The 13,012-nt window shown below is 39.1% G+C and overlaps 1 protein-coding gene across 1 annotated transcript; it reads right to left on the bottom strand.

Annotated features, from left to right (window-relative positions):
* Positions 1–264: 264 nt before the first annotated feature.
* ttll3 (tubulin tyrosine ligase-like family, member 3) lies at positions 265–12,799 on the bottom strand. The gene is made up of 12 exons (XM_077198298.1): positions 12,684–12,799; positions 11,238–11,341; positions 10,932–11,097; positions 9,889–9,944; positions 9,654–9,782; positions 9,435–9,549; positions 9,032–9,142; positions 8,772–8,964; positions 7,971–8,119; positions 7,654–7,897; positions 6,576–7,011; positions 265–2,062 (listed from the first exon to the last, which is right to left on the bottom strand). Exons 1-12 carry the CDS (start codon positions 12,700–12,702, stop codon positions 1,457–1,459), a joined length of 2,328 nt encoding a protein of 775 aa, XP_077054413.1. The 5' UTR covers positions 12,703–12,799; the 3' UTR covers positions 265–1,456.
* Positions 12,800–13,012: the final 213 nt, after the last annotated feature.

The raw sequence follows: 13,012 nt of genomic DNA, 5'->3' as shown, positions 1-13,012 counted from the left end.
TAAATATAATAAATAAAAAAATGCAACGTTTTTGAATTACAGGTCAATGTAAACATTCTAAAAATGTCCTTATTAATGGGTAAAAATAATAAAATAAAAATAATATAATTCATATGTAGAAAAGAACAACAGAGACAGGTGAAAGCATAAGTCCTCAAAAAAAAGAAAAATGTAAATAATATTTCAGTGATTTTAGTTCAAGAGTTTTTTTAGAGGTTCGTCAGAATGTCAAGTGTATGCAGAAATGACTCAAACCCTCATTCCTTTTGTTGACATGCAAAACTGTATTAATTGCATATTGTACCAAACGTATCCATGATGGTGAATTTAGCATGCAATTGATATGATACTACTTAATTTATGATAAGCATTGTGAAACAAATGAGGAAGATTAAAATAATTGTGGTGAGTTTGGTGAAAGGCATGAGTTATACTCCATCTAGTGGTGAGTTTGGTTGAAAACACGAGTTATATAAAACATCAATAGCACTTTATTTTACAGTCCTGTTCCCCATTTACATACTATGTAGTTATTATAGAAAATACAATAACTGGGAAATAACTAGGTACTAACCCTGAACCTACCCGTAAACCTAACCTTAACCCATATACAGTAGTTACCTTATAATACCCAGTGCTTTCTTAGGCAAGTAGCCTACACTGTAAGTATACTCGCAAGTGCACATACAGAAAAATAAAGTGCAAAACATCTACTTAGCTTACTTCAAATTGCATGAATTTGAAAAAAGTTACAGTTTGAGAATGTCATTAGTGTTTCAAATAAGTATCATTGTCAATGATCAGCTCATATGGAAACATTCTGACATCAAGAATACAAAATTCAGCACCATAGCTTAATACCACAGTCAGTACATTACAGTTAAATTACCATGTTAATAATCATCAAAAATAGCACCATTGAAAAGTTTCCAATATCAATATAATACAGAGTTAGGCACTCCATAATAGTACTACTGTATATCTCACGTTGAATTGAATTCATTATGTTAAAAATGTGTCTTTAAGCCATAAAAAATCTGTGAAAAAAAACTTTAGTATGGTTTCAGGAGATTTTAAGTAGAGAGCACAAGCCAAATTTGTGGTGCTTTTTGAACCATTGTATGGAAGAGACCAGACCAGTCAACTTTCTGCATCAGATCTCCTTTTGTGTTCCACATAAAGAAATATTCAGGTTTGGAAAGCATGAGAGAAAATGATGACAGATTTCTTTTTAAAAGAATGTGCTCTTAATTACTAAAAAGGTCATGGAGAGCAAATATGCAGTTCTCTTTCTTATTTCTGACAGTAGATTGATAAGGTATATGGGTTTTGAATCCAGTGTATTGCAAGATAAACACACAATGAAAACTGATGCAGTCTAGAACTTATTCATTGCATTTAAGTCATATTAACTCAATAATTTGTTTGTATGAAATCCTGTTTTCCAAAAGGTTCCTCAGGAAGTCTTCGGCCCTTCTCTCTTTGTAAAAGTGTCAGTGGCCCGTTTATGGTTTAGTGAAAGTTGCTGTTGCATGGGTAAGATTGTATAAGATATATTGACTGTGTGCATGTTGTGTTTGTAGCGAAAGGAGGGTTTAATTTGTCTAGGTCGTATGCTTATCACGTCCAGTGAGGGGGTTGGACGGTAAAGGGATGGAAGGTTACTGCGTGTCCTGTGTGTGTGAGGGTGATCGGGCTGGGCTAGAGTGTCTGAGAGCTTTTGTGGATGAAGTTCAGATGGGTTGGGAAGAACACAACAGTTTGAAGGTAAGACTAGTCTGTGGGGACGTTTCCTCAGTTTAGGGTGAAAGATTAAAGATAGCTCTGGTGTGACTTTATGGGAGGAGAGTGTAGGCCAGGCCTTTTTTACCCCCTGTGACTGATTCTCCTTGCCAGAAGTGCAATGGCTGTTTATGAGTGAAGGCTTGTGACTGGTGGATTTTGATAGCGGTTCAGGGTGAGACTGAATGAGAGGTTTGTAAATAGGGGCACGGGGACGTCTGATTGAAGTCCCCTCTACAAGAAGATTCACTCCTACATACTGAGGAACTTCTACTGCTGCCTGAAAACATAAGAAAACAGTAAAAATAAAGTTAGTTATTAGGGCCCAAAAAATTATTAGATTTTCGGTGACATTTTCAGGACAACTACATTTTATACAGATCTTCTGTCATGGAGTCACTCACACCATCCACTCAGCCATCAGCACCAGATCCACCCACTCGTTCATCATCACCGGAATTGTTAAATCGTTATATCAAGCCTGCACTCCCTTCAGTTCACTGTCTGGTCTTGTCACACGCTACACGGACTCTTCTTGCTCTCACCAGAGTTACCCAGCTATCCTGTACCTGATCGTCATCGTTTTTGAAGTCAGCTGTCTTTGGATCTTCTATGTCTCCCTGTGTATCCGTTCCTAGATCATCCTCAACCATCTTCAGTTGTGTTATAGTCAGCTAAGTTCTACATGTCATGTAGCATACCATCCTTCACCTGTTATGTTCTGTTTTGCTCACGCTCTGTAAATAAACTCTATTTACTTTACTTCCACCTTCTGTCATGACAGAAGACCAGACCACCATGCAGAGCACGAGCACGGATCCGTTTGCCGAACTGGTTTAAGCTGTTCGGCAATCACTGCCGCCACCTTCTTCTGCTGCTGCATCTGCCAGTCCCACGGCCCGTCCAGCGACATTCTCCGGCGAGGCGGAGGATTGCTCCGGATATCTCCTTCAGTGCTCACTGTAATACGAAATACAGCCACATCTCTTCCTCACAGATCGCGTAAGGGTGGCCTTCATGATTTCTCTTCTCTCTGGACGAGCGCTACAGTGGCCACAGTCGTTGTGGCAGTCCAACGCTCAAGTAACTACCTCATTATCAACCTTCACCAGCCACTTGAAGGAGGTCTTCGGACAAACAACATCAACCCTCTCCATTCACGATCAACTCTTTCGTCTTCACCAAGGTACCGAATCAGTCAGTCAGTATGCTTTAACCTTTCGTACATTGGCAGCCTCTAGTAGATGGAACGAAACCACTCTTCTCACCGCCTTTCGACATGGCTTGAATGCTGACATTCGCTAACTGATGGTCGTTTATGATGATGCCATGGGGATCGAGAATTTCATCCAAAAAACCATCTGACCTCCACACCCAGCGGTGAGTACAGTCGATCTTCCACCTAAAATTGCTCCTCTAACCCGTACTACCATATACAGTATGTTCTGACCCGTCAAACCTCTGTTTCAGCACAAGCCCTCATTGACTCCGGCTCAGCGGGGGAACTTTATATCTCTCAACCTCCTCCAAAGGCTCAACGTTAAGAGGAAATGTAGTCTCCAAAACTTAGAGATTCATTCCATTCTGGGGAAACTGTTGGGTTGTGGTCACATCTGTCACTTCTCCCCCATCCTGACGCGCCTCATAGGATGTCTGCACACGGAGGAAATTGGATTTATGTTGCTGGAAGGATCCAACACTGACATCATCCTGGGACGCCCATGGATGAAAAACATGAGCCATTTATGAACTGGAATTCAAGAGAGATCCTTCAGTGGGGACAATCCTGCCTCCAACATTGTCTGTCTGCAGTCATCAAGACCTGTTTTGTCCCTCTTCAACCTAGTTCAGATCCAAACCCTGTCATCTCACAATGTTCGAAACCTCCATCGAAAGCCCAAAGACGGAATGCAAAGTGGAGATCCTCCCTGAATACCGGGCATTCCAGGATGTGTTCAGCAAGCGATTGGCAACCCAATTACCACCATATGTTACCCTGGACCACAAAACCAGTCTTATGGGTCATTTTCTTTAAATTGAGATTTATACATCACATGAAAGCTGAATAAATAAGCTTTCCACTGATCTATGGTTTGTTAGGATATGACAATATTTGGCCGAGATACAACCTTTTGCATATCTGGAATCTGATGGGGCACAAAATCTAAATATTGAGAAAATCGCCTTTAAAGTTCTCCAAACGAAGTCCATAGGTACGCGTTACTAATGAAAGGAAATAAATGAAATTTACACCTTTGTGAGTTCCCCACCACTAAATTCATGTGTGTGTGTGAGTGTTCCCCACCACTAAATTCAAGTGTGTGTGTGTGTGTGTGAGTGTGTGTGTGTTAAATTATTGCTATGTTTGTTAAATTATTGCAGTAATTAAAGTTTAAATTGAGCAAACGCGCTATCTCAGAATCCATGGCTTTCACCGTTACCATTGCGGATTGTGTTCACTGTGCACGCGATTACCAGATCCTGAACTCACAAACATCAAGTTTAGTTATCCCCTTCCTCTGGTCCCAGCAGCATTGGAACAGCTGCGTGGGGCTTGCATTGTCTCAAAGATAGATCTTCAAAGTTCCTATAACTTGATCCGCATCCGCAAGGGAGACAAGTGGAAGACCGCCTTCATGACCCCCTCAGGGTACTATGAATATCAGGTCATGCCATATGGGCTGTCCAACTCACCTGCTGTCTTCCAGAACTACATGAACGAGGTATTTAGAGACTTCCTCAACCAGTTCGTCATCGTCTACATACACGATATTCTGATTTACCTCAAAACCCTGTCGGAACATCAGCAACATGTGAAACGAGTTCAGGATCACCAACTTTACCTCAAACTAGAGAAATGCGTTCCACAAGTCCTCCGTCCACTTCCTGGGATACATCATCGACCAACATGGCATCCAAATAGACCAGAGGAAGGTGGAATCCATCCAGAACTGGCCACCACCCACCACCATTAAAGAGTTGCAGAGATTCCTGGGCTTCGCCAATTTTTACTGTCGTTTCATCAAGAATAACAGCTTAATCATTTCACCTCTCACGTCTCTCCTGAAAAACTGGCCCAAGTCTCTGTCCTGGACACCTCTTGCCCTCCTCTCCTTCGAAGACCTTAAGACAGCATTTGTCTCCGCTTCAGTCCTCCGCCATCTGAACCCTGAGCTACCGTTTGTTGTCGAGGTCGATGCATCCACCACTGGAGTCGGAGCAGTGGTGTCGCAGCGGCAGGGTGATCCCCTACGCCTCCATCTATTTCCTTCTACTCTAAAAAGCTGTTCCCGGCGGAGCAGAATTAAGACATTGGGAATCGTGAGCTCCTCGCAATAAAGCTTGCTCTAGAGGAATGGAGACACTGGCTGGAGGGAGCAACTCATCAATTTGAAGTCATTACTGACCACAGAAATCTTGAGTATTTAAGAGAAGCTAAACTCTCGTCAAGCCAGATGGGCTCTGTTCTTCACAAGATTCGACTTTGTAGTCACCTACCGACCTGGAAGCAAGAATTGTAAGGCAGACTCACTCTCTCGTTTTCATCTTCCAGATCCTGAGCCTGCAACACCTGAATCTATTCTCCCTCCAGCCATGATTGTCAGCCCCTTCCAATGGACACTCGATGACCAAATCAGTCAAGCCACTTTGACCAAACCTGCTCCGCATGGAGATCCTGAGGGATCATACCTGCATCTTCGTCATAGATGACCGGTTCTCCAAATTCTGCAAGCTCATGCCCCTAAAAGGACTTCCAACCGCCTTTGCGGCCACAGAAGCGTTATTCCAACACATCTTTCGTCATTTCGGTCTTCCAGAAGACATCGTTTCCAACAGAGTTCCTAAGTTCATCTCCCGTGTCTGGCAAGCCTTCAAACTTCTCGGTATAACCATCAGTTTCTCATCCGGTAATCATCCCCAAACTAACGGCCAGACTGAGTGGAAGATCCAAGAAATCGGGAGGCACCTGAGGTCATACTGCCACCAGAACCAGGACAGCTGGAGCCGGTTCCTCCCCTGGGCGAAATACGCCCAGAACTCCCTTCGCCAGGCTACAACCGGTCTTACTTCTGTGTCGTGACAACCTCATTCTCATTACTGTAACATATATATATATATATATATATATATATATATATATATATATATATATATATATATATATATATATATATATATACTGTATATATTAAAATATACAATTTGAAATAATAACATAAAAAATCTTTAATCATTTAAATACAATTATTTAATCAAATGCCTAATAATTATATATATATATATATATATATATATATATATACTGTATATAAAATTCAGGAAAGAAACGCTTAATTGATAAAGTGACAGTAAAGACATTGTTACAAAAAAACTATTTTAAATTAATGCTGTTCATTTGAAAAAAAAAAAATTAACCATCACAACTTTTTTCAACAACGATAAAAATAAGAAATGAAGAATCACGTGACACCGAATACTGGAGTAATGATGCTGAAAATTCAGCTTTGCTGTCACAGGAATAAATTACATTTTAAAATAAATTAAAATATATTTTTTTAGTTTTTTTAATTAAGATTTTAAATCGTGAAAAAACACTTCACAATATTACTGTACTGTATTTTTAATAAAATAAATGCAGCCTTGGTGACCCTTGGTTATTATTGCAAAATCATTAAAAAATCTTACAACCCTACACACTTTTGATCAGTAGTATATATTTGTTTGTTTTTTCATTTGGTTTGGTGATTCAGACATATCTTGACAGATTTACCCATATGGCTCTTTGTGTGTACCTGCTTGTATATGAGCTGGAAGCCACCAGTATTAGTGTTGCGGTCACAGTGTCGATCCAGCACCACCCGCAAAGTGTCTTCCTGTACAGCGGGGCAGAGTCGAGCTGTGACTCTTGTGGAGGGGGCCATGGTGGGGCTGGCATTGATCTCCAACAGCCAAGGTCGCAAATCATTTCCCAGCATGAAGTCAGCTCCATAAAGCTCAAAACTGGCTTTGCGAGGTTCCACACTGTCCTGTGCAGTCAAGAGAGTTTGGATAACAGCTTTCTGCATACCTGGAACCACCACCCCTTCCCACAGACCACCACGGTCTGAAGCAGCCAACCAGGAGCGGAACTGCGAACATGACCACATGCACTCAGCGGGTAGAGAAGGATTGCGATCTGGGCTTGGCTGAAAATGCTTCTGGATGGAGTTGTTGCAAAGATGTACAGAGCTGAAGGTGGAAAGTACGGGGGGGTGGGGGGGGGGGGTGATTAGTTGAAGCCTAGAAAGACATCTTAAAGGAATAGTGAAAATGGAAAATTCTGTCATCATTTACTCATCCTCAACTCACATGAGACTCCTTGACTTTAACTGCATGGACAAAAACATTGGTAGCACTGAAGTTCCATTTGTTAACGTTAGTTCACAATAGCCGTGGCAAAAAGTATTGGCAGAGACAAATTTTGTGTTTCGCAAAGTTTGCTTCTTCAGTATTTGTAGATAATTTTTTCACATGTTTCTATGGTACTTTGAAAAACAATGATAAGCATTTAAAAAGTTTTAAAGGCTTTTATTGGCAAAAATATTCAATATATGCAAAGAGTCAATATTTACATTGCTGACCCTTCTTCTTCATAACCTCTGCAATTCGCTCTGGGCTCTGGCATGGTGGATATTATATTCTGGGCCAAATCCTGACTGATGGTGACCCATTGTTGCCTTATTAATGCTTGAATTAATAGGTGATTTATATATATATATATATTTTATTTTTTTTCTTTATTTTTTGTGCTTCACAGAAGAAAGTCATACAAGTTTGTATCGATATGAGGGTGTGTAAACGATGACAGAATTTTCATTTTTGTTTTCTCACCTGTCCAATGTATGAGTGGAGTAAGGTTGTGTAGAAAAACGGAGGTAGCACTCACGGTAGAACCACACAGTGAGAGGGTTCCAGTCTGTGACCAGGAACCACTGCCTTACATCAAACTTAGTGTCATGCACGAGGAGGGGCCGCTCCAAGTACTTCTGCACCACCCACTTACTGTCCATCGTGATGCCGTGGTCTCCATCTACTAAACTCAACATCTCATCCAGCTTGTTCATGCACATTATACCTAGAACAATAGGTCAAGAGTGAATTAAACAGTGTTGCAATATCATTTACAACATTGACCTTCACAAAATCACCTCTGCCTCGTGACTTGGCCCCAGGTTTAATGATCCAGATGTTGCAGAGTCCATCAGTCTCCATCTGAGGGCAAACTTGACGCATCTGCTCCAGCATGCATTTACAACGCTCCACATATTCTTCACATCCCTTTATCGTCAGTCCTTCACTGCAAAGGAAAAGAAACATTGCAAGAAAGCTTTCTCTGAACTTACTATTATGCATCTTCACTATTCTACAGATAAACTTAGTGTTAGTAATGGAAATAATACAAGGTTGGAGGAAAAAATTTATCAGTGCCTTTCGAGGGGAAAAAAAGCTTATTAGAGATGACAAATTATAATTTTTTATAATTTGTACTATTTTATTTATTTCCCTGATACCCCTATTAATACTAGTAAAGGTTTCTTGCAATTTATTTAAAATATTTATATTATTATTACTCACTGGTTGCAGGTTTGATATCAGGTCTAATAGTTCTGGTATTTAGGAATAATAATATCTATTCTACTTATTCCATCTTTATTACTTTACCATGATTGGGTAGTCCAAGTTGCTGAACACCATTGTTGACATGTAAATGTGTGTAAATATTCTTTAATGTGTCTAAAGTTAGAAAGTTGCATTCGTTTGTAATGCTGTTTATTTTCATAAGGTGATTTACAGTGCATGATATAATGTTCGGTCCCGAAACTTACAGTATGTTTACTATGTAGGTACATTTAACTCTTTTAAAAAAGATCAAGAACCTTTTTATTCATGATATTACTCTTTTATGCAATTTTAGATACTATAAATAATAATACAAAAATTATACTCACTGAATAACTAAATAATAATTCTGAAGAAACACTTTCCACTGTTGCTCCGAGAGGGTAGGGGTCGTTTCCAAAGTGACGTCTATGTCACAGTGTTCTAAACTGTTCAGATACTCCTGACATACATGCAATGCATTGTCAATTAACAAGGTTCCCACCCTCTGATTGGTGTGCTGTTTACTCCGCTTGCTCAGACCTACAAACGAGGGAAGATGTGTTAATACATGTGTGAGTTCAAATGTGTGTGTTAGTGTGTGTCATACCATTAGTTTTAGCGTCATGAACCTCGCCTATTCTCTCCCACTCTAAATCCCCACCATACTTCTCCAAAACATACAGAAGTAGACTTGTGCATGCTGTGCGTTTAAAGTCATCTGTAAAGAAACAGAAGAAAATAAAAATCTTTGTGAGGATCAGGTCTGGCAATGCAAATTATGCAGGTTCAGTCCAAGGTTGAGGTGACCCATGAACTGTTACAGAGATCATATATCACAATTGCCCCTGAGAGCAACACTTAACCCTAGTTTACCCCAGGGGGACTGTGCAGTGCATGGGGTGTAAATCACGTTGGGGAAAAATAATTATCTGTAAAATGAAAAGAAACCAATATGCAAATAGGGAAACATACAGCAAGGACACAGTATATTCCAGATTAAGTGTACTGACCAATAAAAGCATGTTTCTCATCCTCCGCCCCCAGTCTGTAGCAGCGTGGGAAGAATGTATCGGGATCTGCTTCATCAAACCACTGCAGATTTCTCAAATTCACACACAAACCAACCTGAAAAAGACAGTTATGAAACAATCAGTAATGAGTAATTGAAAGAGTTGTGCGTAGAGGAATTTTAGTTTGGAAAAGCTTCTTTTGTCAAGTTTACGATGAACCTTGGTTGTAAAAGATCCCGCTTTTGCAAAATGATTGGTCATCTGATCTTTACGTAAAGACTGGCAGTCGATTGAATCCCTCTTTGTTGTCCAGTAGAAATACGGGGTCTCATTGCGAACCAACCGTGACTAGGGGATAAAAATAAGGATCAGAGACTGTTCACAAATCGCATTCAAAAACCCAGCTGCTATGGCAACTGTCATTGAAATGGAATTCTACAGTTTCTAAACATACCATTAGGTCGTACAGATCATCTGCTTCATCATCCCTCTCTCCCTCCTCTCCTAAGTCTGTATAAAGAAACAGAGAAGGTGGTGTGACAGTAGTCGAGGGACTGAAAGAATAATCTGTCACAGACATCTGTGTGTTGGAATGAGTGGTGTCAAGTAGCAACTCAAACTATCATATAAAGCTTTAAATAACTGTGAGTCGTTAACTAAACACAGTTATATAGGATGCTCCAAGCCTAAAATTCACAGTATACTTCACACACACTCACGCACATTTACATTAACATTCAAAACATTTAGGGTCGGTAAGTTTTTTATTTATTATTGTTTTGAAAGAGGTCTATTATGCTAATTAAGACTGCATTTATTTGATCAAAAATACAGTAAAATTTTTAATAATGTCAAATAGTATAACAATTTAAATGAAAGGTTTTCTACTTTAATTTATTCCTGTGATGGCAAAGCTGAATTTTCAGCATCATTACTCCAGTCTTCAGTGTCACATGATCCTTCAGAAATCATTGTATAATATGCTGATTTGGTGCTCAAGAAACATTTCTTATTATGTTGAAAACTGTTGTGCTGCTTAATATTTTTGTATAAACCATGATTTATTTTTGTACAGGATTCTATGATGAATAGAAAGTTATTTGAAAGAGAAAAGACATTTTTTTTAATAATAAATCTACAATTAAACCGCCTGATAGTGTCCAAGCTAAAAAAATCTTACAGACCCCAAACTTGTGAACGATAGTCTACCAAATTATCTATTTGAGGAGGATACCATAACCTTCTGTTGTTTTATATTAATTTAATTATAATTACTTCCAGTGGTGTAGAAACTTTTTTTAATTTTTAACTTTTAAAACATCTCCTGGTATGCCCAACAGAAGCTTTGTCAGATTTACCTAACTTCTAGGGACTATTTTGTCCCTTAAGTAGACTATAGCTTAGTAAACCTGTGCGCACAGAAACCAACAAGCCTTGTCGTGTGTCTAGGGAGAGTGATGGAAAGGATCTCATCTTTGTTCTGTCAGATACTCTCACCATCATCATCGTTGCTGTCACCCTCATCTGTGGCCTCAGTTTCAAGATCATGTCGACGGGGTTGTGGGAAAGACGGCCGTGGTAGTCGCCGCTCCACCCATCCTCTTGCACGTAGGCCAGCGCGGATTACAGGATATGGGCCTTGCACCGAGAACACTTTCTTTTCCTACAGCAGAATCATCACAGTCGTCAGTGTGTGTTCATTAAAATCTCATTGTCATCATTATTATTAATGATTAAAGATCCTTTGCAGTTATACGATGCACATACATCTACAAAGATTCTTTGAGATTTTAGAAGTCTAACCTTTATGGCTTTGTCCACTAGAGTCTTTGCTGTTCTCAGTCTGTCCCCATTAATCAGAGGCTGATTTACATAATTACAGCGAACTTTTCCCACCAAGGGTGGCACTGTGACATACACAGAAATGCTTTACAAAACTGCTGCACAACAATATAACAGGGTCGATCTAGTGAGTGTAGGTTTGGCTATAGTTGTGTGGGCCAATTTTTCAAAATACCTTCACAAATCCACTGTAATTCCAAATTCTGAGAATATCTGAAGTGGTCCTCATATGAAAAACCCGTATTTGGCCAAATCATGTTTTGATTTCGATCAAATACAATCTAGTCATTAGGTTTGTTTGAGGTGTAGGGTTTTAAATATTTAATATAAAAACCATTGTGCCTATGAGAATGCCTCGCTAATATACACTACTGTTCAAAGGTTTAAGTTCTGTAAGATTTTTGAAAGAAGCCTCTTATGCTCACCCTGTCATGATTCTGCCATCATGTCCTTGATTTTTCCTAGTCTTGTGGCAGGATCATGACAGAGCCATGTTTTGTGTACAAGCGCATGGTCTGTTGTTTGGGCCATGTGCTTGTGTTGTCTCGTTATGTAACTCCGCCCCCTTGTTACCCTCGTCTTGTCATTATTGTCTAGTCAGTTTCACCTGTCTTCGTCATTAGTGTTCCCTATTTAATCCCCTTGTGTTTGCTGTCTTGTGCCGGTTCATTGTGTGATGTAGTGACATGTGTTGTGTGAATCTAGCTGTGAGTAACTTATTGGAAGTCTTGTTTAAGAGAAATGTTTTTTCGTGTCTTAGTGGTTAGTTTATTGTCTTAGTCAATCCGGTCTTGTTTTGCCCCATCGTGGGTTTTGTTTTCTGTTTTGTTATTAATAAACCCCTGTTTGTATTATTTGCTGTCTGCGATTGGGTTCATCCTTCATCCACATAACACACACATGATAAAAAAAAATACAGTAGAAACTATAATATTGTGAAATATTATTCAAATTTAAAATAACTGTTTTCTACTATAATAGAACCTATATTTTCAATGTATAATTTATTCCTGTGAAAGCAAAGCTGCCACGTGATCTTTCAGGAATGATTCTAATATGCTAATTTGTTGCTCAAGAAATATTTCTTATTATCAATGCTGAAAACAGTTCAGCCGAAACGGTTATTCATATTTCTAAGGATTCTAAAAAGTTCAAAAGCATTTATTGGAAACAATAGTCTTTTGTAACATAAATGTCTCTATGGTCACTTGTATAGGCTACTATTAATTTAACGTGTCCTTACTGAAAAAAATTATTGCCTTTCAAAAAAATCTTACCGACCCCAAAACTGTAGTGTAGCTTCTAAGATCCATGTGTGTCTATGTTAGATAACATTATAGTGACATCAAAGGTAGAAAATAAAATAAATAAGTGGTGAAAATAAATATTGTAAAAGTGTGCATATACCTTGCATATGTTGGTGCATATTTGAGTTAATTCTCACATCACTCACAAAATGGATCAATCTTTCCTTTTTAACCTAAAGGTAAAAAAAGTCAGATGAATTTAATACTATTGTTTCACACACACACACACACACGCACACACACAAATAAGTAACATAGTGACAGCTCAGGGTCGTGAAAGACGCGCGCACAATGCATCAATAGTTGAACAATGTAATTTGTCACTGCCTGGAAACGGGTTTACACAGTAGCTCATCATGCTCGTATTCAACACAAAACAACTGTAACGTTATGCATATTCCTTCCTGAATAATCACATCACAATATTTA

The sequence above is a fragment of the Siphateles boraxobius genome, unplaced genomic scaffold (assembly GCF_051911475.1).
Source record: "Siphateles boraxobius isolate OS27281-9 unplaced genomic scaffold, OSU_SipBor_1 41, whole genome shotgun sequence".
Classification (NCBI taxonomy): Eukaryota; Metazoa; Chordata; class Actinopteri; order Cypriniformes; family Leuciscidae; genus Siphateles; species Siphateles boraxobius.
The sequence above is the reverse complement of the archived record's forward strand: the minus strand, read 5'-3'. Positions and strand labels throughout refer to the sequence as shown.